The 26,281-nt window shown below is 34.7% G+C and overlaps 1 protein-coding gene across 3 annotated transcripts in view; it reads right to left on the bottom strand.

The window, feature by feature from the left end:
• Positions 1 to 26,065, bottom strand: part of LOC139997895 (uncharacterized) — a 203,810-nt gene extending 177,745 nt beyond the window's left edge. For 2 of the 3 annotated variants that reach the window (XM_072021951.1, XM_072021943.1), the window contains exons 1-2: positions 25,609 to 26,065; positions 19,509 to 21,787 (exon numbers count right to left, since the gene is read on the bottom strand). In XM_072021951.1, the coding sequence (XP_071878052.1) occupies positions 19,509 to 19,661 (153 nt within the window). In that variant the 5' untranslated portion in view covers positions 19,662 to 21,787; positions 25,609 to 26,065. The remainder of the gene's footprint in view (positions 1 to 19,508; positions 21,788 to 25,608) is intronic. The other variant, XM_072021961.1, reaches the window with a different exon arrangement.
• Between the last annotated feature and the right edge of the window lie 216 nt (positions 26,066 to 26,281).

Here is a 26,281-nt window from a genome sequence, read left to right on the forward strand (position 1 = left end):
GTATTACGTTGTGTTGTATTATCCTATATACTATTACGTTATATAGTAATACGTTATATAGTATTACATTATACAGTATAACGTTATATATTATTACGTTATATGGTTTTGCGTTATATAGTATTACGTTATATAGTATTGCGTTATATAGTATCACGTTATATAGTGTTACGTTATATAGTATTATGCTATATTGTATCACCTTATATAGTATTGCATTATACAATATTGCGTTATACAGTATTACTTTATATAGTATCACGTTACGTAATGTTATGTTATATTATATTATGTTATTTAGTAATAAGTTATATAGTATTGCGATATATAATATTACGTTATATCGTACTACGTTATAAGGTATAACGTTACATATTATTACGTTATATAGTTTTGCGTTATATAGTATTACGTTATAAGATGTAACGTTACTTATTATTACTTTATATAGTTTTGCGTTATATTTATATTTCCTAATAATTTCTCATTAAATGGAGTTAATTTCAAGCATAATTGAGTCGCTTCTCTTCCTCGTGTTAGTATTATGAAAAGACATATTGAAATGTGAATTATGGATATGAGGATATAAATCATGTAGTTTGACAATATTGTGATGCTGAATTTTCTAAACTTTAATGTTTTGAAGTTGGATATTTTTCGAATATTATTTAGTAGTTCGTTTACGGATATAAATACGAGTACGTTTCTCAGTATCACTTGTAAATAAAAATCGATGAATTAATATTTATGATTCATTGGTAAAAGTTTATTGATAAATATAATTGAAAGGATGATATCCTATAACGATAGTTTCCTTTCTGATTGATTTTGTACACCTCAGTCAACTGAAAATCGTTTAGGACAAATAGATTGAGGCAGAGTTAAAGAATTGAAGTATTTTCTTTCCATGCTAAATTACACATGTTACGTTGTTGAAATTGTGTGAAATATTAAGCGAAATACATCCAGAATTGAGAATATGTTTCAAGCCCTCGTAAAGTAAAATGTAGAAATATGTATCTATTACATATATTTTTTTGAAAGTAGATTGAAAAATTCTAAACTCGCATTATTATCTAAGAATTCATGAGAAATTTTTTATATAATGCCACGAACATAAATTGCATCGATCCAATATATTTTTATCGTTAATATTTATAACCATAAATTCACGCAAATTTTTATAAAAATCACAATATTTCAATTTTTCGAATAAGTTTACGAACATTTCTATGCGGGGATAATTTGTTGAACATGTTATCGAAATAAAAAGAATAATATATAAATTTAAAAGTGATATTCCTATTAAAATAGCTATAAGAATAATTCATACATATATATGCCTATAAAAATTTATATACCTTGATCATGTTTATGATATTTATTACTTATCGGGCAGATTTATGATCGCTTTTCCGGAAAACCTTTTGTCTTTTATCAACAATAAATTTTTTGGAAAAAATTTTAGTTTTTAGTGGCTACTAGTGCATTCGAGTTTTGGCATTAGAAAGACTTTGTTACAAAAAAATGTAATAAATGATGGACGATGCTACACCTATGTCTGATAAATAGAGTAAAGTTCAATATCCATATGCCCTTTGTAAATACACACAAGAACAAACGTTAGTAAATTGTATATTTTCTGTTAGCTGCTAACTAATATCGAATTATACTCTTTAATATACGAAGTGTTACCGAATTAATGATGCAAGCTGAAACGAGCCAAATCTATATAAAAAATAAATACAAAATGTAGAGTAACATTTTTCCTGCAGAGCTTTGTGTTCGAGGAAATCGAGTTTAAAAATTTGTCAAGTATCCTTGAATTTGACTAATATCGGACTCAGCAAGAATAAATAATTGATAAAGAGTAAGGGTTACAGTTAGGGTTTCACGTGCGAAAATAACTACAAAATGTAAAATACAACCTTTTCGTAAGATACTTTATTTTCGAGAAAAGTAAATTTGAAAATGTAGTATACTCGTGCATTAAACTAGTCCTTAAGTGTGTAACATGTTCAAACTTTATTTTCTTGAAAATGAGGTCTTAGAAGGAAAAATTTCACTGCACAATTTTTACTTATTTTTACATGTAGAATAACCTCCTGCTGTTTGTTTACTCACACCTAGTGTGTAATTAGCTAAGTTCAACTATACCACTTAACAAATTTTAAAACTCGATTTTCTGAAAAACAAAGCGTCATTTGAAAGAATTTTATTCTATAGTTGCAACTTTTTTCTTCGCGCAAGATCATCTCCTGTAGGCTTGCACTATCAATACGATAACAACCTACCATCATTTTTGCTACGTTTAACATCCAACTCGGAACACTATGTATTTGTGTAACTACGGTATTTCATTATTTGGCAGATGTTCATATAAATATTCCCTTTCCAATCTCACCAAACATATTTCACAAATACCCAGCAGAACATATCGCTTGTCAAAAAGGCTACAAGTTCTCCAAATAACCCAATGATGTCACTTGAAATGGGGTGAGAGATACAAATTGTTAGTACGAATGGCAAGATCATTCGCTCGTTAACTCGTTTAACGTCTATTTGCTACTTAATGCTTGTATAGTGTCGTAAATATGGAATTTACAGCATGAGATTACGTCAGACTTATCTTAAGCTCAGTGCAATTCTGGTGATTTAAGTTTAAGAAAAATGAGCAAGTGTAAATATATATGTGCGAAAGATAGATAGCTGCATTAGCTTACCAAAGTCCAAATGAGAAATAAAGAGCGTAAAATGTAAATGCTCTGAAGTACGTGATGACAGAACATTTTTCAAAAGTTTAATCTGTGAGATGTTTAACTACAAGCGAACTAAGAAAGGATTCTGGCTTAATTTTAATGCTTATGTCTTATTATAATATATATAATTAGTATATAAATATACTAATGTACTATATATATAATATACATATATAGATATATGTTATATACATAGACTAACATAACATATGCGAAATACGAGTACATGAACGTTTCCACGCTGAAACACTAGCCAAGTCATGTGATATATTACATATAATGTAGCGTCGCTATACGAGAACCAAAGTCAGTATAATTTCTTGAATTCGGAAGATACGGAAGATACGAAACTTTATATTATATCGCAATAAAGCATGGTATGCAGCGAAATATGTGAAACGATTTATGTATATCTTCGAATAACGACAAATTTTTTGAGATAAAAATTTTAATCGCATTCAAATTTTAATTTTACACCTTACAAATTATTACAATTATACTTAAAATTACATTTTATAGAAAAATGATAACTGTTTATCTTTGAACAACTTTAACTAGTCTCGCACAACAGTATTGGAGTCCATTATTAATAGACTCCTGTCTTCCAAACAAGATCAGGCTGATAATTCTGGAGTTACAAGCTCATTATGCACATATTTATAACCGGTGCACTCAATCATGGTGAATGACAGTCACGAAATCAGATTATCTGATCATATCGACAGAAGTTTCATGGGTCCGTGACATGTTACAGGATGCGACATAATAATTCGTGCTTGGAGCTGTAATTGCATATTATCAATTGAAGGTATACACTAGAAAATAGAGAAGCCTCAATACGCTATGATTAATATCGTCGACACAAACAAACATGTTATAGTTGTTTAAGAACGTATAAAAAGAAAGTTTTGATACGTGCTTAGAAATGTTATTTTAAAAACAAGTAGTATTTCAAAGAAAATAATGCGAATAAATATTTGTTAACATTCCATTCAATTGTTAGTTTACAAAAGTTCTTTCTTTTTACATAATGATAGAAACATATCGAAAAGAGGAAAGCCATTCTATGGCTAATAATAGTAATAATGAAATACTTTTAAAAATTACAAAAGTGAAACGATGAGCTAAATATCATTTTCTTGAATTCCGCACATCTTGATATTAGCAAAAGGTCAAACAGTATGTTAAATTGGGGACATTCCAGAAATTTTTGGCAGATACCTAAATATTTATTAACTTCACGTTTGATATATTGTTAGATCCTAAAAAATAAGCAAGACCATCAAGATTTTACAATCAAACAAACCTAGGAAAGAACATTTCCTGCTCCAGAAATTCTGACGTCTATGAAATCGTAAAATATCTGAAGAAATATATAACATATTCCTCTCGTTCGTCTTGATTTATCAAACTTAATATTTATAAGATCCAGAAAGTTACCCTCCCATAATAAAACTTACTTTTTATGCTTTTCCGTATCCCTTTAAATTTATTCCTCTAGCGTAAAAGGACAGAAGAATAATGCAAATTATATGTATATTACAGAACATTCAAAAATGTAAAAACCACAATTAATGAATAAATGTTAAAAACACACGGTAGTTTTCTCTATTTCCAAAGAGGAGGTCATTTTCTATGAAATTCCTCGTACTCAACGTTATCACGAAATTTTATCAAAATGAGGCTGTTCGGGTAACGTAAAACATGCAAAAAATTACTACACAAGCAGGATTTATGACAGAAACGTGACTTCATTGCTGTTTTTAAGATTCAGTATTTGCATCTCCTTTTATTCTGACTTTCTTGAATTCATTTATTTATGGTCAAGAAACTTACCACGGTAATTAGGACTCGGAAGACTTACAATTTCTTTCGGCGTCTCCATGACGATTAATGAGTTGTAAAGTTGCGAAAAGTCGGACTGGGAACAGAAATTACGCGATCGCTAGATAATTTTCACAAATCAAAACGTGGGAACCATGTCTACCCAAACAGTTGATTTGTTCGAGGCTCGTGGAAAAGGTCAGCAAATCGTTCGAAAAAATTTCATTGGCAATTTCGCGTCCATGCAATTTACTCGTAATCCTTTCAACGTATTAAAAAAAAAAAAATAGAAAAAAAATTGTGTTGATATTGATACTAAACGAATTTTAATATTAATTTGCATTGATAGTAAATTATTTTGTACAACACTTTTTTGTTATTATCGAAAATTGTTTTAAAGAAAAAATCACCTTTTAATTATGACGAGAAAATTTTTAATTAGTAGTGTATTAAAAATTTCTGAACAATAGTGATTATTTCAAAACTGTGTTCGTAAATTACAAATCCTAAATATGTATTATTCTGAAATGTGGTACTTTCACTGTTATGTCAAGCATATGGTAAAAGCAAAATCTCTTTACTTCTACTTTCTGTAGACGGACAACACAAATTTTTTGTTTAGGTGTGTTGCAACAAACATCAACTTTTACGCAATGCAAATTCGGAGCACATGAAATTCATACAGCGAATTTATGTAACAAGTTAAAACCATTAAGCTGGCCAAGTCTATATGGAACAAATCACAAGAGTGATAAATATCTCTGCCACAACATACAATCGACTAAATCCACATTTCATTGTTGCCATAAGCACCGTGCATAGAATCATTTATATCGTACATATGATCATAATATTCTACTACACCAAATATGTTACAAAACCATTTCAAACATGTCATAGAACACATTCTTATCATAATACACAGAATATAACTGAATGTTGTAATTGCAAAATGAACTTGAAACTTCTTGATCATATATATTATGAGTAAAACTAAATTATACTAGGTTTTGAAGATTTCATTACAGATCTATTTTATTAGAGCTTATGTTCAAAACTAACAAGTGTTCCGTAACTTATGAGGTTAAACAATTATATGGTTATGAGGTATTATGAAGTTAACAATTTCGTCAAATCTGAATTTCTATAAATTCCACTGAATGATGCGATTCGTCTTCCCCACAAATAAAATACCCGAACTATGAAGATACCAGGAACAAAATGCGATGTTACGTAACGGCTACAATGTCCTACGGAATCTAATCGGGAAGTATAGGCCTTTGAGCTCGCCACCACATTACATAAGGCAGTCACTTTCAGCTGCTGTCAGTCTGGCTGTATAAAAGTTGCGGAACTGTAGCCGAAGACAAAATAAATCGTTCAAACGAAGGGTGAATCTGACGGAAAGTAGCATGATACGGGTAGGTATTTAGATTAGATTGCTATGTCAGACATACGGTTAGAAGTTACCCGGAAAATACGCATTCCGACATTTCGTTAACCGAATCAGTACAGCTGCCTTTCGCTATATTTAATCATACGTTACACAAATTTGTACCTTAAAATTTGTACTTTAAGAACAAACAATCAGTATAAACTACTCAGATAGTCGGGTATTTTGTAACTGTATATCATAACTTGGCAATTGTAGTACTATATCGACGAACGCAACATTTTCGAGAAATAGGTAGGCGCCATCATACCTTCATTTTTATTCCAATCGCAACCAAACAGAAAATATGTCTGTCCTATTTAAATTCACGACTAGATGAAGTGGCACTCGATCTTACTTTAACAAGCGCAAGATCGCGGTCTTATGGTTTCCAAGATTACCATGAGTTGCTCATAATTAGACGAAATCGAAAGGAAAATCATTCATGGTCTAAAGGGAAGAAAAAGAAAAAAGAGAACGTCGATATGTTGAATAAGCATTACGAAATGAGGAAGAAGAAAGGCGAACAGGATCGCGCTTCCGTATTTCCCTTCCATGGAACCTCCATCGAATTAAGCAATAAAAGGAATGTATTACAATAGTAACAACAAGCGATGCAAAGATCTTCGGTAAATAAATCCTATCATATTTCCATCTTCGTTTCGTCGATAACAAATAGGATATATGTCTTCCCTATTTAAATTCACGACTACACCAAGTAACGCTCGATCTTACTTTAAGAATCGCAAGATCAAGATCTTATAATTCAAGAGGAAAATTCATACGTGCTCTAAAAAACGTGGGCGAAAAAAAAGAAGGAAAGGAAGAAAAAGAACATCGATGATAACATGTAAAGAAGAGAGGTTGGATAACCATTACGGAATGAGGAAGGAGAACAGGATCATGATTCCGTGATTTCCTTCCATGAAACCTCTATCGAATTACTGCTTACTTCACCTAGACCGCGTCACGTCGTCCCGCTTATTTCTCAGTCGCATGCAATGCAAATGTAATCGAATAATAATATAGCATAACCAACGCTCCCAGTGGACCGCGAAGACATTCTCGTAAATAAAACGGTTGCGTTTATTCCAAGGAAATGTAGGAATAAAGTGATCGCCTCTACTCTATGAAGAATCTAGAACAGGAAGGCGTTCGCTTGGGATCTACTCCCGAGAGAGCAACTACGGCTCCTTTAAAAACAACGCGTCGATACAATTCCCAAAACGCACGACCCGATAATACTCATCCATCCTATGTTGCCAACACCGTGATGCGCATATCATGGAACTTTCATTGTAAAGCTCAAATGAAACATTTGAATCGGCTCGGGCAAAAGTGTCCCTTTTCTTCTAACAAGTAGAAAGTATTATTATATGATGCCTTTCTAAACTTTGAGCTTAAATTTTTTCTTACGAGGTTTATTTAAGAATTAGTGGAAGGTACCAATAGTGGAAGGACGTGGATTTTGTCAGTAAAGGTCCGATTCCATCTTTTAAATGACAAATGTACAAATCATCTCGCTCGTACCATAGGAGAAATTTCTGCTTTAATGAGATACCTATACCATTTAACCATTTTTACAGTTTTAAGTACATTTCTCGAAACTCTGTACATCCTTTTAGAGAAGCATCCCTTGAAGTACGCACAATTATCATTCACGCAACATGAGCCCTATCGATTATTTAAAATTTAATTAAGCTATTATGTCCATGAGCAGTATATAACCACATCGTAAGTCTACAGAAACATCTTTCATCTATATTCCAGATATGTCACATTACCATGAATATTATTATAAATATGTCAAAAGATAGATAGATATTATAAATATGTCACATAGATAGAAAAACTTTACTTACTTTATAAATAAATAGAATTACTTAATCAAACAGTCTCGTATTTCTTTTAAATTCGAAGTCGAATTTTCCACGTGGAAATTTTTCTTTTCCAAGTTGATAATCCGATCCATTCAATCGAACTAGGATATTAGAAAGCTGAACGTGAAAGATTATACATCTGGCAACGGTTGATAAATGGAACAATACGCAGAGAGACTAAGAAGGAGAGCCTATGAGTTATCGGAGTGGGAATTTATCGAAAAATTCTAGACAACATCGAAAATCGCAAATATTTGTGGGTCGCTCCTCGTTTCGAGTGGAAATACCTGGATCGTGGAAACGGATAAAACGAATCGTCGATACGAATTCGTTGCAGAGTATCGGAATAATTACATGAAATGTAAAGTGAATATATTTAGACAGAAAAATTACGTGTTATTATAAAATTAGTGAAAGATTACGGCTGAAGAGAGCAACGAGAACTGCCATTTCAGTCTTTTAGTAGGGTTTGATACGCGATAAATAATGAAAGCTGCTTGTGACACCGGCATATTACAAACTGGATCAACCATACTTCGGTGGAAGCTCTACAATTTCTGTCGTTAATCAGGTACGAGTGATTAAAAGTAGATTAACTGAAAAACGCAGACAAAATAAGGAAGGATTCGTGTATGATCTGTTTACATCTGCAACTATCTTTAACTCATTTTCAGTTGAGACTTATCCATGTTAATCACCACAACAATGTATGTTTTAACACGAATGGTTAGTTAAATGTGACAGTATGGAGATACTTCATAAGGGATATTAATTTGAAAAAGAATTTATAACAGATATTCTCATATTTTCGTACGCGCTTTAGGCTCTTTATATTTTAATCCCTTTAACGAGTCGTTATACTGGTTTTTGATAGGAGAATAATACGATGCATTATCGATGGATGTTGTACAATAATCGTTGTAAATTTTACGCTGTATTAATTACAAATAAATTCCTAATTCATAATTGATGATACTAAGAATATCAACAATAGTTCATGGAATTTGCACGAGTAATAACATGATCTTTAGCATAATCTATATGTATGCAAATTACCTATATTAGTTTAACCAGAAGTTTATCGACTTTGAAAGACTAGACATAGAGAAGACAAGACTTGCATAACTTAACTTGCATAACGAACTTTTCGATTAGATTGATATATGTTTCTTCATAAAAATCATATGAAACATCACAAAATTTTATGCAAAGATTTTATAGATTAAATCTGGTAACAACGATTTCGATTCCTGTACGATAAACTATATCTGCTACTGGTATAAAAATTCCGGGGCGAATCATCCTTAATAACGTATGCAAAGATATAATAATAATACACCCAATTTTAAAAAAGATGAGTTGTCAGCATAATTTTAAAAGAAAGTAGGTAAATATAGGTATTAAAAGACTATACATATGTATAACAAACATATGTATAGATAGTTTCATTTATAACGGGATCCAATATATTTCAGTGGCATCAAAAGCCACTCAGTATCGTCTTTGTAAAATTTACCTCGGGACGTGTTATCTCATTGACCTCACAGACATCGGATTGAAACTTGCTTACTCATTCCAACAAATGTTTCTCCAAACATTTACCCTTCTACTTCAAAACAGCAAATCTCAAGAAGTCATTGATAGCAAATCCAAAATTCTGAAAAGCTCGACGTCGAGGTACGATATCGCGGGGAACAGCGATCCTCATATACGTGAGATCAGTGTTTTTAGCAAGATTAAGCGTCATTTAGCGCGTACACATTAATTCGAAAATTAATTAACGAAGTAATCGGCATCGGTGTATATGAACGTCATTTACCGAACGTTGTTGCACTAAACCGAGCGTATGTTTCGAACTTAGTCACGCATGTCAAAGAGAAACACATGATCATCGCGTTTCGAACGGAGACGTCGTAACTTGACCGAACAGAGTATGTACGTGCACACTCACGATTCACAATACAAACTTTATTAAGCGCATCGACGTGGAAACGACCCACCCGACTGTGGATCGAGTAATTAACTGTTGCATGCGCGGAAATTGATTACAGCTGGAACCTTTGAACAGATGCTTTTCGTTATCACTGTTTTCGTTTTGTACCCCAGGATGAAGTGCCGTTACTTGTTTCTGCTTTGTATATATTTGTATAAATATATTGAATGATAATTTAATTGCTAATGATGTAATGGTCATTTAAGCTATATACATATAACATGACATACATATATATGAACAATATATATCTAAATTTTTTCGAAGAAATATTTAATACTAGCAAATGATTAATCGAATGTAGAGATATACTTAACAAATTAAACTTCTCACGAGAACAAACGCAGCCAACCGTTGCTCCCACTCGAGCAACGAACCACCCATTATGAATTATAATTTTCGTGTATATAATTACGAAAATATCACGTCACGAGTACTTTATACACAGGAATATTTGTTAAAATTCATCCGTTGGCGTATGTAAATTATTTACATTTACGCATGTCCGGACAGGATGATTACACGATTTGTAGTACACTGAGATCTTATTTACAAACGTCGATACCGTTCGAGAACATCAATCGCGAGCAGTTCGATAGAAATAATATTTGACGGATCCATGATCTTATTTGTGTTGTGGCATTGTTATTTGCGCTCAGCAAAATGTAATTACAGCGAATAGTATCGATTACGAACACCGAAACAATAGGAAATGTTAGTCTCTTTTAATGTTAGTCTAAATTAACTCGCATAGGAACTCGATTTCATTCATAAAGATAAACGCTTTCTGTTTCTCGATTTTATTTGCATATGTATAGTATTAATGAAACATTAATTGCTAACGTACAAAGCATTATGCGTAGTAGGGCGTCCTTTTAATTTTTCATATCAAATTATTCTTACATTAAAAATCTTGCAATTAAAGTTTCAGAATTAAAGTACAATGTTATAACAAAAAGCCACTGATGAAGTTTAATACAAGATATATGTACTACTCTAATCCAATGACTGAAGACAAAGCTAAATGACACTAAGTTCCTAAAATACGATTATGTCACAGAAATACATCAAACTTAGAACAATAGCAAAACCCTCGTAAAAGCAAGATAACTAATATAGATTCAAGTAAGTTAGTATCCCAATTCTAATGGAAACCATTCTGGGAACAAATCTGGATTCTCGAAAATTAATCTATAAAATAATCTTAGAATTCGTGTAATATCGTATACTAGAGTTATAAACTATAAAAATACCGACCCTTAATGCTTGTATCACCAGATTCCTGGAAGCCTCACTTCAGAAATTCATACTTCTAGACCATAATAACACTATTATCGAATCAATTCAATTGAATTCCTAATTCTTACATTCATAGCGAATAGCACTTGCACGCATACTTCAACGAAAAAGTACAGAACATCACTCAAATAAACGTAGAAATAATTTCACGCTGTCTCAGATTTGAAAAACTCGAACACGATTTATCAATTAGCCACTGATCACAAAATAATAATATTGGTTGAAAACAAGTAAACTTATTAAAGAATAATAATTTTGGTTAAGAACAAATTATATACATTTTAATATTGAAATATATACATTTAATATTGCAATATTTAGTATAAAGAAATCATTATACCAATGCGTTAATATAATCACAAGAAAAAGCGAAGCTATTCAATCCTATACTGATTCAATTTTCCTTCAGCATTAACGAAGACAACTAATAAGAACGATCAAAACAAAGTACAAGATCGTTCCATGCGAGTTAGGCTGCCCGATGCATCGATCAAAATTTAATGTATCGTTTTCTCTGGACGCGTTGAAATATCGACGTTCGCCATTGCGCACGATCAACGAGGAAGATCGAATTGAAAATATGAACATGGACCGATCGAGGTAGCCGTCAGCAAGCGGCACGCATGCATGTATCGTACAGGCCTACTAATTGAAGTAGCATGGTGCTCGTCACGCGAGCGAAAGCCGACCGATCGTTTCGCCTCCAGCTGGAACTTTTCCCTGAGGGAACGCTTGATACGAGAAATGTTCGAACGGTAACGAAGAGGGCAATTACAAGTAATTGGGAATAGGTAAGTGGACCACGTGACGTCCTTATTTTCAAAAGAGCACGGCTTATTTCCTGCGCGCGACACCACCGTCCGCAGAAGGCCAAGCATGCAACGCGATAGCAAGAGAGAATTAGTTTAACTCTGGCGATGTTAACGAGCCAGTCTCTCTACACGTATTTTTTCGTGAAAATATAATACGTTCGTTGATCTCGTTTCTTTGTTGTGCTCCTTGTTCACATATAAAATATTTTTAAAGAGAAGGAGGACATAAAAGTGAAACGTAGTAGATATATTTAGGTATAGGCTACTTAGGTCATAAGCATCGGGACAGTTTGATCGATTTGTAGTAACGGTATTTGAAATCAGACAAAATATATGAATTAATGATGATCAAATATTTACATATTATGTATATATAAGGAATTATATATAAGAAATACATAAGAATATATAATTTTTATAGGAATAGCGTTTACTCTCTTTTTATGAAATTAGCAAAATATAAATTACCTAGTAAGGAAGCGTAGAATAGAAGTAATATATTTTACTATTTACTGTATATATATACCGCTATATATAATATTAACTGTCACTACTTCCATTAACATCAGAAGTCTTTTTATCATTTTAGAAATACCTTTTGAATTTCATTCGGAATTCACAAATTAAAGAATTTGAAAATAAAGAGCTTGTCAAGTATAATAGAATAGTCCTGCAACACGGCTTCGCGATAATGCAACTTAACGCTGCCTTTTAATTACTGTAACATTTACTCGATCAAATTTGATCTCCCGCGACTACTTGTTGGGATCTCATTTTCCAAGGGTGAATATTTCATACTCGAAGGCCATTAATGGGCCTCTCTTCATTACCTTGAGTTTCAAAAACCTCGAAACAATTTTGCAACCAAGAGCTTCTCTCCTGTAACGGAGGATTTCACCCGTCAATGATTTCAACGTCACTTTGGTAATTTCAGGACACTCTTTTGAATAATGAACCACAAAGAAATCGAGCATAGTTGCAACGCGACTCTTCTTTTCACTGATGGAATTCAAGATCGGTCTCTGGTTCGATTCAACTTGAAAAGTATCGTTATGTATTTCCTAAAACGAATCAAAAATCGTATTTACGAAATGGAATCCGCGAAGTTTTCGGTGATATCGCCGACACGTGTCCAGAACCACCGGAATTCTTGGTATAGTTGGAGGTTTGTATCCGTCTTGAAAGAGACGAATTGATGCGAACCTTTGCCGCCACACACCCGATCTACCACTTATCCGAACTATCCAACGCAACTCGACCGTTACGAGAAACAATCGGTACACGTCTAACTTCCGATCGCGATGGCAGATACAATTTCACTCTAATCTCGAAAGCAAAGCGTAGTGGCGACCTAATGGTAATGTCGTTTAACGTTACGAAAGGAGATGTAGAAAAACACAGGAAAGAATGGAGCTAGTTGTCACCAGAAATTCGTTGCCATAGGTCACATTATTCGTCGTTAAATTTTAGTTTGTGAAGATCGGAGGTTGTCGTTGAGACACTTAAATGTGTCTATCGTTTCAATATTTTAAAGATGATTCTAACAGGATGAGACAAATTTTATAAGAGAAAGAATTCGTTGCTAAACTGCGGATGTCTACTTTCGTTTATAGAAAATGTTAATGTAAAAGATATATAAAAATCACAGGAGAAAGATATGATGTCATATTTTTCATATGAGGGCAATTTAAGAATTTAATACATTGTTCGATCAATTACACATTACCAAAACTATCTTTTTATTAAATTTGATTATGGGATTCTTTCGAAAGATATTTACCTCAGAAATATTGATTTCTCTCAAAAATATTGCTTGTCATATTTTAGGTATGTATTAGATATGTACGAGCATCAGTTTCTTTCACAAAACTTTTGATTTTTTATCAAACTAAACTTAAATTTAAAACTATGGATTTTTTATCTATTGTTGAGAGGCTTATATCTTCCAACCGAATAAACTGTTTCCTTGTTTAGATATACAATATGCTGTTATATTAAAGTGCACCCTTTTAGTTGTTAAGTAACATCAGAAATCAACGAATTTGTGCTTATCATATTTTTCTCCAATAACCTTATCGTTTACATGTTTCAAAGATGGTTCTGACAGGATGAGATAATTAGAAAGAAAATTGTTGAGTTGAAGTTTTGTCTTGAAGTTGAGTTGATGCGTGTATCCAGTAGAATCTTCGATTTTAACCACTCTTTAGAAAGTACGAAACACATCGAGACATAACCGTAAAAGATGAGATTTTCGAGTTCTATGGCTAATATTGATCTTATATTTGATCTCATGCCAGGACAACATTATACTCGCGATGAATATTCGTTGAAACATTCGATTACGGATAAAATTACGATACGTTTAAAGCTACTTTATTTTTGTAGAAAAATAAGTATGTACAGATCTGAATAATTTCAATAAAAGGATCGTTCGATTTTAAACAACCTGTTAATGTCTCAAATATTATAGCATAACCGAAAAGGAATTGATAAGATTGAGAAAAGATGGAACAAGCTCAGCATCGACAACTTAGAATATTTTCTGTTCTATCTATTGGATGATATTACGAGTATCGGATCAATACGAGCGTTGATAGCTCGGGATATATTTTGGAGAGGAAAGAAATATTTACAGAAAGATCTCTAAACGTTTAAATCTTTTCAAACATACATACAGTATCACTAATAATACAAATTAAGGAATTCGTGACGAAATTATTAAATGGCAAAACCAACATTATAAAAGGTGTCACACTAGAAAATTTCACTGAAAATCTTTATTAGGAAAATTATTATATATCAAAGATATTAATATATTTAACAACTGCTTTATTTTTTTATTTCACTATATTATTCTTTTAAATAAAAATATGCTTTTTCAGGACACCCAATATAATACTTTGTTTCATTCTTACTTTCCAAAAGAATAAAATATACACACCCAGCTATTATTTCGCAAGACAAAGACTTTCTGACTAATTTTTAAATCTATCGCTTAAAATTATCTCTAATCGTTTAAATACATAACATTCACTACGAATGATAGAAGAGAAGACGGAAACAGAATACACCTAAATGGTAAATATAACGAAAGAAATATAATTCGAAACTAAATTCTCGGATAAAAAAGCTCGTACCAGTGTTTCTAATGCTAGACATCACGTGTAGGGAATAAAATCACAACTCATACGATCTCTTTCACACGGCGATACATGTATCGTGATACATACATGTATAATATCATACACGTATCGCGTACGTATATCGCCATGTGAAAAAAGGCTAAGGATTTCTATTTTTCCTATTTACGCCCTGTCTGGTCGCTAAAGACTGGAAGAGGGGAAAACTACCGAACAATCGATTACACGCTACGCTTGGATACTGGGCGGAAACAACCGAACATTATTCGCATGTTTTTCCTTTCGGCGCTTCGCATAATAATTTCCGTGTGTATAGTGTATACTCAATCAGAGTAGATAGCAGTAACACTTACGGGAACCGATATACGAACCACTGGCAGTTTATTCGACATTTTCTATGACTGTTGCTCCTAGCTGGCGCACTCAGAGCTGCATCCATATAAAAGAAAAAAAATCAATTACCGTTGTTTTCGCTGGTAAAATTTAATCTCTTGGCTAGTTAGTTTTTATAACTGTTCGACTACGGCGCAGTCGTTAGTAACATCGAAACATCAAAACGACGAGGAACTTATTTGCTTCGAAGTTGAGAATATATATCTGTACTTGAGAGCAAATTAGAATTAGTTCATCTCCTTCGGAATTAAGTTACATACGTCATCTATTTTAACGTTCGTCCTTTATTTCGTTCCTTATTTCGTTCTTTATTTTGTTCTTTGTTTCGTACTTTATTTCGTTCTATATTTCGTTCTTCCTCACAAATTTGTTTATTAAAAATAGAGAAGATTTAGTGGTGTTAATTTTTTTAAATGCGATGTTACCTTGTCAAACATCGTCTGGTTACATATCCAAAAAGATAGATTTGGAAAATTTCATTTTAAAAGCTTATTTAGCGAAAACAGCTTTTAATTCTATGGAGATTGCGCTCCTAAAAATTCCATTGCAAGTCTAGGTATATCTGAGAAATATAATAACTTTAATCCATGTTGCGGTACTAATTTTTGCATAAAAATTGTCCGCATGCAAGAAAAGTATTTAATTTTATTAAATTAAACAAATTATTCGTCCTTCCGTTGCTCTTTATTTTCTTCCATATTTTCTTTCGCTGTCAGATATATTTCAGGTACAGATATATTTCTCTAATTTTCTACCGATCACATCAAATTTACGTAAAATAGACGTAAAATTCTTCAGATGATGTTTTATTAACTTACGTTAAGAATTACAAGATTACTCTTGTGTAAATAGAAATCTATATTAGATTACATGTATAAATGATTTTCTATAAAATGATTTTCTCTAATAGATATACAGAAAATAAGATCTATTCAATTCAAAATGAATAATTTTTATATTAAAAGTAGGATACATTTTGTAAATAAATTAATTACTAGTTATCAATGATAACTAGTTATTGTTGATGTTATAAATGAAATATAAACTCGTCTTTACGAGTTCATAATATAAAGAAAAACAATCTTTCTCATGTATACTCTGTACAATGAAGAGAAACCTACCATGTGATTGCGAACTTTCATTATAATGACTGATTATCACTACTGCTGTAGAAATCACTTACATTAACGCTACTATCTACATTAAGAGAACTACATTCGTAATGTCATAATAACTCTGCAACTATACCCAAAAAGTAAAAAGAAGCCGATATTTAAGCTGTTCAATGTATGTTTCATGAAGACAGACTTAAAATCCAATGCGACAAATAAAATGTCGCAACCATCGCCCGAAATTATAACAAGGAATTATAATACATTCATAGTATGTATGTAGTAGGATTATACACTCAAGTATGAAAAAAGTAAAAAGTAATTTAATATGTAATTAGATCATATCTAGGCCAATCGTGACAGAAAAGTTATACAAGCCAGCAGTATTTGTAAAAATCATCATGAGACGTATTATTCTATCAATCTTTGAAGAGTTAACAAATTTATTGCGTTTATCATATGTCTACGATCTTCTAACACACAATAATAACGGTGTAAAATGTATGTACAAAGTTTTAAATTGTAAACGTAAATTTCGTATGAAAATTATTTTTCAACATATACATAGCACATATAGGCAAGGAAAATCCGATTAGTGACGAATATGTATATTCAACATGAAATTTAGAAAAGATATTTTCACGATAATTTACGTAAAACGTATACATAAAATTTGCCAATAAGAAGATAAATATTTTATAAAAATGATTTATTAGTTAATAGACATGTAGCATAGATAGTAAAGATTGGCTCAATGACCGTAATAATTCTAAAAAACGATAAATTTTATTCGCCGCAGAAATGAAATTATACTCTCCCACTTGAACACCGGCCATTAAGCGTTCGTTTGCCGTTGTGAATGAAATCTCGCTTTAAAACGCGTGCTAACGATTGATATTTCTAATTTCCGGCCGATATTCCCCGATCCAGGTATCGCGCTAATGGAGAGTGAGCTTTTAAGTCCCTTATTCCCGTCGATAAATCTATCATCTGCAAATTTCGTCTACGAAAAAAACAACCGTCGACACGCGGTCGACGCTACAACGACGATAAAGCTGCATAGTTATCGCGATTACAGCCAACAATCCTCCTGTCGTTTCTATGGGTTTGTCCCGTTGGAGCATGTGCGAGAGCACGTAGTCGTCGTCGTTATATCGACGACATAAGCGTGTCGAAATCGTTTGGTTGCTCGATACAACGAGCACGGAAATTCGTTTGAAATTTAAATCACGTGGCTAACATGCAAATCGAGGATGCCATTAAGAAGCGATACGTCGCGCGTCGCGGTGACGATTTGTAATGGCGTGGCAAGTCGAAATCTCGTTCCATCAAAGTCAAAGACTGGTAAATTACTTTGCAATTTCTCAAGTTCTTAAATCGGGGATTTTTAACGACGATAAAAAACAGATTTATTTAGCTTGGTGCATAAAAATGTAAAATCAAACAGAATATAAAATTTTGGATAAATTGAAATTTTTAAAAATTATTACAGTTTTACGGTGATCATGAAAAACGACGTAATCGTGATTAACTTATAGTTTGGAGTTATAGTTTGGAGTTATGAGAAACCATTTTTTTTTTTTTTTTTTTTTTTCTATAATATCTTTAGAAGTTAAGAGTTTTGACAACGTATTAATTGGTTGATAACACGTAACTGAAATTCCCAAGTAATAAATAATCAGAGAATAAAATTTTCCTAAGTTTTACAAAAGACTTTTCAATGGATGCCCTAATTTTACACTATTCTTCGAAAAATATTTTGACAATTAAAAGGGAAAACGGTGAATACTCGAAAAGTTCACGTTTTAAGCGTACTAAAAGTTTTTAGAATTAAACCTTTTTATTTCTCAACTAGTACATCTGCTAGGAAAATGAGGACAATACTAGAAGGAGAACCACAGTTTTGTAGAAAAACTGAAGTCACAATTAAGACCCGAATAAAAACCAAGCACGTACATCTTACCACGTTTTTTGCCCTTCCGTATATTCTCCTTGATTAGCTTTTTTAATTTTACTCATTCCGAGTTTGAAACGTTTCTATATTTGTCCCAAAAACTGTCGAGCTTAATACCATTTTAATAATTTCTGATTTTTTCGATTTTACAATAAAATATGTACCCTATCACGAGTTTATTTAATCGAATTGTTTTTGAAATGATTTTGTAATAACCAGAGAATCTATGTGTATGTGTTTAATAAAAAATCACGTATTCCAAGTAAAGTCTGAGGTTTACCTTTTACCGCTTCTCGATCCTAAAATCTTGTTTTATAAAAAAAAAACTAAGCAAACATTGTCTCAAATACACCTAAACAAACAGAAAATTGCTGTAATTGCGTGAAAATAATCAAGCTCTCCAGAGTTTGTCTCCTAAATTATCCTCTAATTTTCGTACTGTCAAAAATACGAGCTCGTTCGGAATATAGAAAACTACTATCAACTTGAAAAAAAAATTAGCAATTAATAATCACGAAAACAATTTAAAAGCTATTGACCTAATACTACCCAAGCAAATATTTGAAGCTTAACGACCATTCTCTATTTTCCTATCAGGAATGAAAGACATGGTAATAATCCTGACCCTGACCGATATCATGTTATAAACGAATCCCATTTATTAATAAATCTAGTTATTCCCAGAACAAATACTCACCATTGACACATGATAAAACACACTGAATTCCGTGAAACATATCATTCAATTAAGTTTTTACCGATTCTGAGATGGATACCCTGCATTTACGAAGAAACCTTCCCCCACATAATTATACATCCGAGAACTTGCTATTATTTTATTATTTAAAAAATTAATATGATCAAATATATATTTAGCACTATTGATAAAAGTAGGTAAATGAGCACTAACCTTGAAGCCAGTAAGGAACGTCGCGGGATCAGAGGGGGTCCGGGCCGAGGACGCCTGATTGGTGGCCCCGTAACTCAACTGATGCTGATAGTTGGAAAGGATCTTTTTGTGAGCACTGGCCTGAGCTCTATAAGCTGACACTGATAACTTCATTTCTTCGTGTTCCCGGTAAAGGGTCCGATTCTCCCGATACTCCAACCAGGGTACATTCTCGTTCCTTCGTGGTAAACGTTAAGTCTTTTTAAGAGATCGGCACACGCGGCCGGACAGCTACGATGAAAATCCCTCGGAAAAGGAATGAAAGCGGGTCAGCTACCGCGTTCGACTAGTTATCCGCTTTTCCTGCCTTCGATTCCAGCCGATTTTCCCGGTCTATCGTAGATGTTTACTTTTATTTTCACGAGTTCCCTTCGTTCGATATCCTTATCTCAAACTCCGCCCACGATTTCGTTTCAATTCTTGGTAGTTTTCCCCAAGCTTCTTTCCCTTTTGTATCTGACTTCGACTGACTTCTACTAAAGAGACAATCGTCGTTAAGCGGTACTCCAATCTTGTTTCTTCGCTTTGGAATTTATTGTTTCGTTAAACATCAGAATCTAAAAAGGAAGTAGCTAACTCTCGCTTTAAAAAGCTTGTAATACGGATGCACGATACAAAGAGGCTTTACGGGGATAATTCGTCGAGAAATTTTCTTCCCTTTCGATGATCGTGGGATTTATATCTTCTTAACGGATCGGTTGTTACGAATTTTCTCGATGTCACGGGAAAGGGCTACGGAACGGCGAGATGTTTCTCTCTATTCGTTTGTGAACGATGATTTCCCGCGAGAGAGGCGAATACGAGGATACGTGACTCTTCGGCTTGCCTTGTCCCTTTCGCGGGCTCTCTTCTCGCGTTTCGACGGCTACTCTCAATATATCTGTCCGATCGAATAGAATAGTTTTGCAACCGAAAGCTTTCGAAGGTGAGCAGATTCAATACACCTAGCTGGACGATCGAGGAGTAACTCCTTTTAGGAACCGTATGAAGAATTAAACATCTTACAATGGAAGAAAGGGTATCGATCGTAGGAATAATCCTTCTTTCGTTTACCAGTCCACGTTCGTTTTCTTACCCAGTTACGAGCAGTTTAACGTTCTTCCCAAGCTGTCGTAAATTCACCGTTTCGCCAAGAACAAACTCGCCCCCCCCCTGGACTTTTTCTAATTGAAGCTTCCCTCCATCAGGATTCCCTGTAGCGTAAACAGACCGACTATCCACGGTCTAATTTCAAATCTTCTAAACTCTTTTAACGATCAACGTCTCATATTCTATATAATGTTCTACCGATAATACGAACAACATACATCGAAGGCAGATCGCGTATTAATTTCTCGTCATCTATTCACATGGAACATCTCCATCTTTGACGAAGGAACACCCTTGGATTTCTCGTCTCTCTACAAAAATTAGAATTTCATTAATTCACTAACAACGATTCTAAGTCATAGGAATGACGAACATTTATAATGTCGCTCGATTATTCGCCCCTTGAACGCCTTCTTTCTACTCCTTTTTATTCGTCGTCGATTCAAGCTATAAGGCCACGTGCCGTTGTTCATTAAAAGTCGAATGCGCAGGACGCCACGAGTAAAGCGTGTTCCCACAATCAAGAGACCGTGACAAGGATATCTACGTCCCTTTATCGTCCCTTCGTCGTGTATCTCTTCGTTCGGATGACTTCCACGTACTTCGCAGCTCTGCTCCCTTCTAGCGTCCTGTGTGATCGATTCTATTCCAGCTACCGTGGCACCGAAATGCGAAAGAGATCGAGCATGATGTCCGACCAGTCCTCGAAGAACCATTGGATACTTCGAGCCGGATCCTTGGGTCCAGGCGATAGAACTAGCTTTCCACAATGATCCTTTGGTTCGCGTTTTTCTATGTTTCAATTTTGATCCTTCGATCGAACTCGACTCGCGACAACATAGTCATTTCCTTGTGATATCGAAAGATTTGCAGGTTTCACTCGTTCGAACGGTTATTTCTTATTCCTCGAGGTAACGTCTCAAACACTTTCACGATGAAACGAATTATTTCTTCAAAACTATCCGGATCTTGATCGCAACACTTTGGGTCGTTGATCACAGCACGAACAACAAAGATTCACTAATACGACAACGCTGTCTATACTCAGCATAGGACAGAAGCCGCAAGAAGTAAAGGAACTTTCGATTATAGCACTGAGCCAAATATTTTTCCAGTTGATTTCAGGATACGAAACGATCGTAGACGATCACCTGGAAATAAGTGGAATTGTCACCATGTTGCGAAAAATCTGTTCGAACCGACGAAACACGTGTCACCATTGGTAAAGAGCCTCTCGAACTCGGAGGCTTCGCGAACCGATGAGATTCGCAGCAACGAAATATTAAGACGCGTCTGTAGCCGTAACCTATCGATTCTGACGGCCTGATTCGTCGTGATAAGGCGAAGCATTAAACCGACGAACCATTACCAAACGGACCAAACTACTTCCGAATCGATGCTCTGATCTTCGACATTGTTGTCACGACTCCGTATAACGGGTGTAAGGGATTAACGAAAGGATTAACAAACTCGGGATCATCGAAAGGTACGAGTCACGTACGAAACGAGACAGAGAGAGAGACACGTTGACCACGTCAATTTGCTTTGCCAACAATAGACATTGTCACTCGATGGAAGATCAAAGTGTCACGTGGTCAGTTGGTACGCGGCAAACGTCAGTGACTAACCCCATAATCTGCTTAACCGAGGAAATTAGTCGTTCGCAGGCCGGAACATGGAAAATCGTTGTCGCAAACTTTTCCAATTGGTCCAAATTTGTTATTCCTTACGCGGTTTTGTCGTCTATTTTTGATCGTCCGATCTTCTATTTGTACGATCGGTTGAAACATAAACGATAAACGAGTAAATCAGTGAACAGAATTCGGTCGGACCGTTAGTAGACCGCAACGCGTTGCGTCCGTAGCTCGAGCATAACTGGATTACCGCTACCAACGACACCGTGCATCGAGACATCGACTAACCACCACGAGGTTCGGCCTGTTCGTTCTATATTCACCCTTCGCTATAACTGGATTAAATATTATCATAAACTGCGCGCGACCGGGCGAACGTGCCACCTACGCGGATTCTGCCTCGCGTGATTCTAGTCCGCGTTTTCATCGCTCGTGTTACCGCTCGGTCTCCGATTCGTTCGCAAACGAATTTCACTTGTTCGGATGATTTTGGGGATGAATAACTGTAATGTCAAAGGAGACTCAAAGACGGCCATCGCTTTACTCAAATTCGGTGGTTATTGGGTTATAGTTAACTGAATTTGAAGATTGGTGTAGAAATAATAGAGTAATTATATTATAAATATATGTATATATTTGTAAAAACATAGAAGAAAGACTAAAAATATAGGATTTTTCAAATTAGGCCTTTTTATGACAAATTGTGAGGACATAATTTACAAATGGCAATAAGAAATATATTATGTGAAGATTAACTCTATCTAGATGTTTCGTTATGAAATGAGTAATGAATGTTGAATCTAATGTAACATGTATAATTAAATGTGCTTTGTCACAACATCGCAGACAAATATTTTATTGTGCAATACATGTAAGAGATCGCAATTTATTATAAAATGTTTTTATTTCCCGTAACATTAAGCGTTTAACTATAAAAATATAATAAAACATTTGCAGCCAAAATTTGTACCGTATTTGCTTTCTTCAATTTATCAAAAACACCGAGAACACCTCATCTGCATGATATGAAAACTACAAAAATGATTCACTGACTTATTCATTTTATTTGGATTTATCGTACTTATGAATGATAGAAAACAGTAACGCGAAAACCAAAAGATAAAACAAAGTTTTAAATGCGAAATTGAAACATATAATATAAACAAAACATTTTTAATTTAAGCAGACAATACAAAATTATCTCGCTTCTTTGAAACAAGTACAATACATTTAGATCCACAAATACCGCTATAAATGAAAGAAACAATCACCGATCGCACTATTATCCTTTGGTTACGTCCTATATCGACCCCCAAGTCGTAATATTCATTTCGTTTCAACCCTCTGAAGACAAGAATCGAAGAAATTCTCCTTCCCGATTGTGCGCTTTCAACGAACCCGGATCACCATTTTTATGCGATGATAAAATGGAACCTCGCAAAATCAACCTAAAAAAATATCGTTCCAACCTCCGGTGGAATAATTATTCTTTACGCTAAGATCCGTTGGAGGAATACAAAAGCATTGTTTGTTCAATTCCACGGCCTAAACCGCGATTCGTTTAACGATCACAATTATTCCCTAAGCAAATACCTGCTTCTCATTTGGTAGTTTGGCTGGCACTGTAATGCATAAGCACACGGCGTACATGTAAATTGAAATGCGACAGGACGAGAGAAAGAGAAAGAATAAAAGTGAAAGTGGGAGAGAGGAGCAACCAGCAAAAAGCAGCATAACCTACTCGTCAAATACGTCGCCCATTATACGTTGACTGCATTGCTGTCTCTCTCATCACTTTCCAGCCCTTTCCCGTCTATCCAGCAACGCTCTTACACAAATACGAGCCTGACTGTCATTCAGCTTATCGATCATTCCAATTGGTCATTACGGAAGATCGAGAGGGACAGTGAGCACGGACCATCGAGCGGAACCACCCTTTTTATTTTCCTATCGCCCCTATCGTTTCACCAGCAAGGAATATTTCGCGTAAACGTTGAATATTGTTTTGTCAAATAGCATTTTTAAAAAATATGGAAGCCGTACTTCAAGCAAGAACTAAATTTTGGACTAAATTTGTATCTTCCAATTTTAAGATTTCCAAGATTTGAAATATCGAAACTGTCGCTAAATAATTTTTATTGTGGAAAAAAGAATAGTGATAATACTGCGAGTGCTGATTGAGAAATTAATTTTAAAAGATGATGAGGATTAAGTCATGTGTAAACCATTGATAGAGGAAAATAAAAAAAAACAACGTCACCTGCATCCCTAAATTAAGGCGTATAATGAGAGATTTAGAATGCGACAAGAGGAATAAATGCGTTACAAACAAACTTGCAACATAATTCGTAAAAATACGTCGTATAGAAGAATCTCGTAATATAATTTTATGGAACGGGTAGAATCGTAAATCGAATTGAAAAACGAGGATATTAGTGTGCAAAATATGCATATGATCAACCGCTAAAAATGAGGAACCTACAAAGAAATGTGCGTAATACGTTTACTATAAACAACATGTACATATATCTAGGTTCGATCTTTAACGTTAAAGAGTCAAAAAGACACGTTGTCGGAAGGCCAACAGCTCGGAGAATCTTTTGTCAGCACTTCTCTTTTCATTAACCCTTTCCCTTTGACTTTTATCTTATCTTCCTTTTCGCCTGTACGCGTTAGTAGAGTCACGCCAACAACGAAGAAACCACTTTGAGGATAACGAGAACTTCTCGAATCCGATATAGAGACGCGAAGCAATCGAACATCATGTTTAAGGTGATAAAAGCACCGTCGAACTAATCCAAATATAGCATTGTTCCGCTTCCTCGGTCTATTTCTCTCCATAAGGACGAGTCGAGCTGCGGACGCCTGTATTTCTGGACGGTTCTCATAAATGAATTACGCGATTTCAAATCGGGTCGACTGGAATTGTGCAAGAAGGTCAGAGCTTTTCTCGTTAACCGAACAATCATCATCACGCGACGAGGCTTTATTAGAACGGCATTCCTTCTTCGAGTGCTTCCTTCCGCGAAGTGAAACGAACGTTACTCGAGCGAACGGCTAATTACGTTCATTAAAAAACACGTTGTTTCCTCCGATATTCTCGAAACGAAAAGAAATACACTATGAAGTAAATCCAACACAAAGTACCTTCACCTACACCATCGGAACTTCTACTTACTTTAATCGCACTTAAACTTAGCGTTTCTTTCGTGAATGTAAACGAAACCAAACACTATTGTACTCGATATCGATCTACAATTAGCATCCGAATCGCTACCGATTTCGACTAGTAAATCACTGACGATACGACATCGACAATAAGTCGATAATTCCTTCACCTTCCAACGTGTAGAATATCTTGCGATAAACGATATGCTTCTGATCGTTCACAGGCACACAACACCCTATCCATAGTTCCTCTAGAAGAAAGGATCAGCCGATCGGCCCTTCAACGACGATCTTCAAACCGACACGACCGACCAACATATGCCAGTCATCAAAATGCAATTCGTTGTGATGACCGAATTGAAGCAAACTATACCGAATCGATATCGAACCGTGTACGATCGCGAGTTCTTCTTGGCAGTCAGCTGATGAGCGCAGCTTCTCGATGATCGACGACACCAGAGTCACCCACCAATAGAACTATCACCCGCGACGAGGCACGTAAAAATACCATTACGATATCGCGTTGATACGATCGATTTAGCAATCGGCCGATCTGGAGGTATCGTCGAAGGATACCGGTCGCGTTTCCGCACGCACGTGTTATTCGGCCCCACGAAAGTCACTAGGAGGCAAGTAGCAACCCCCGCCAACCGTTGAGGACGGAGGGTGTGAGACAGGATGCCGGAACGTCTGACGATGGGAGGGATGATGGTCTGGTAGGGAGGGAGGTTGTAGTGGGAGCGTGAGAAAGAGGGGCGAAAAACGGCGAGGGGTAAAGAGTGGAGTGGTACAGAAGGACGACCCGCAGGTTTCGCGATATCATTACCACCCTAGCGCGCGGGA

Source organism: Bombus fervidus, chromosome 1, assembly GCF_041682495.2.
Source record: "Bombus fervidus isolate BK054 chromosome 1, iyBomFerv1, whole genome shotgun sequence".
Taxonomy (NCBI): domain Eukaryota; kingdom Metazoa; phylum Arthropoda; class Insecta; order Hymenoptera; family Apidae; genus Bombus; species Bombus fervidus.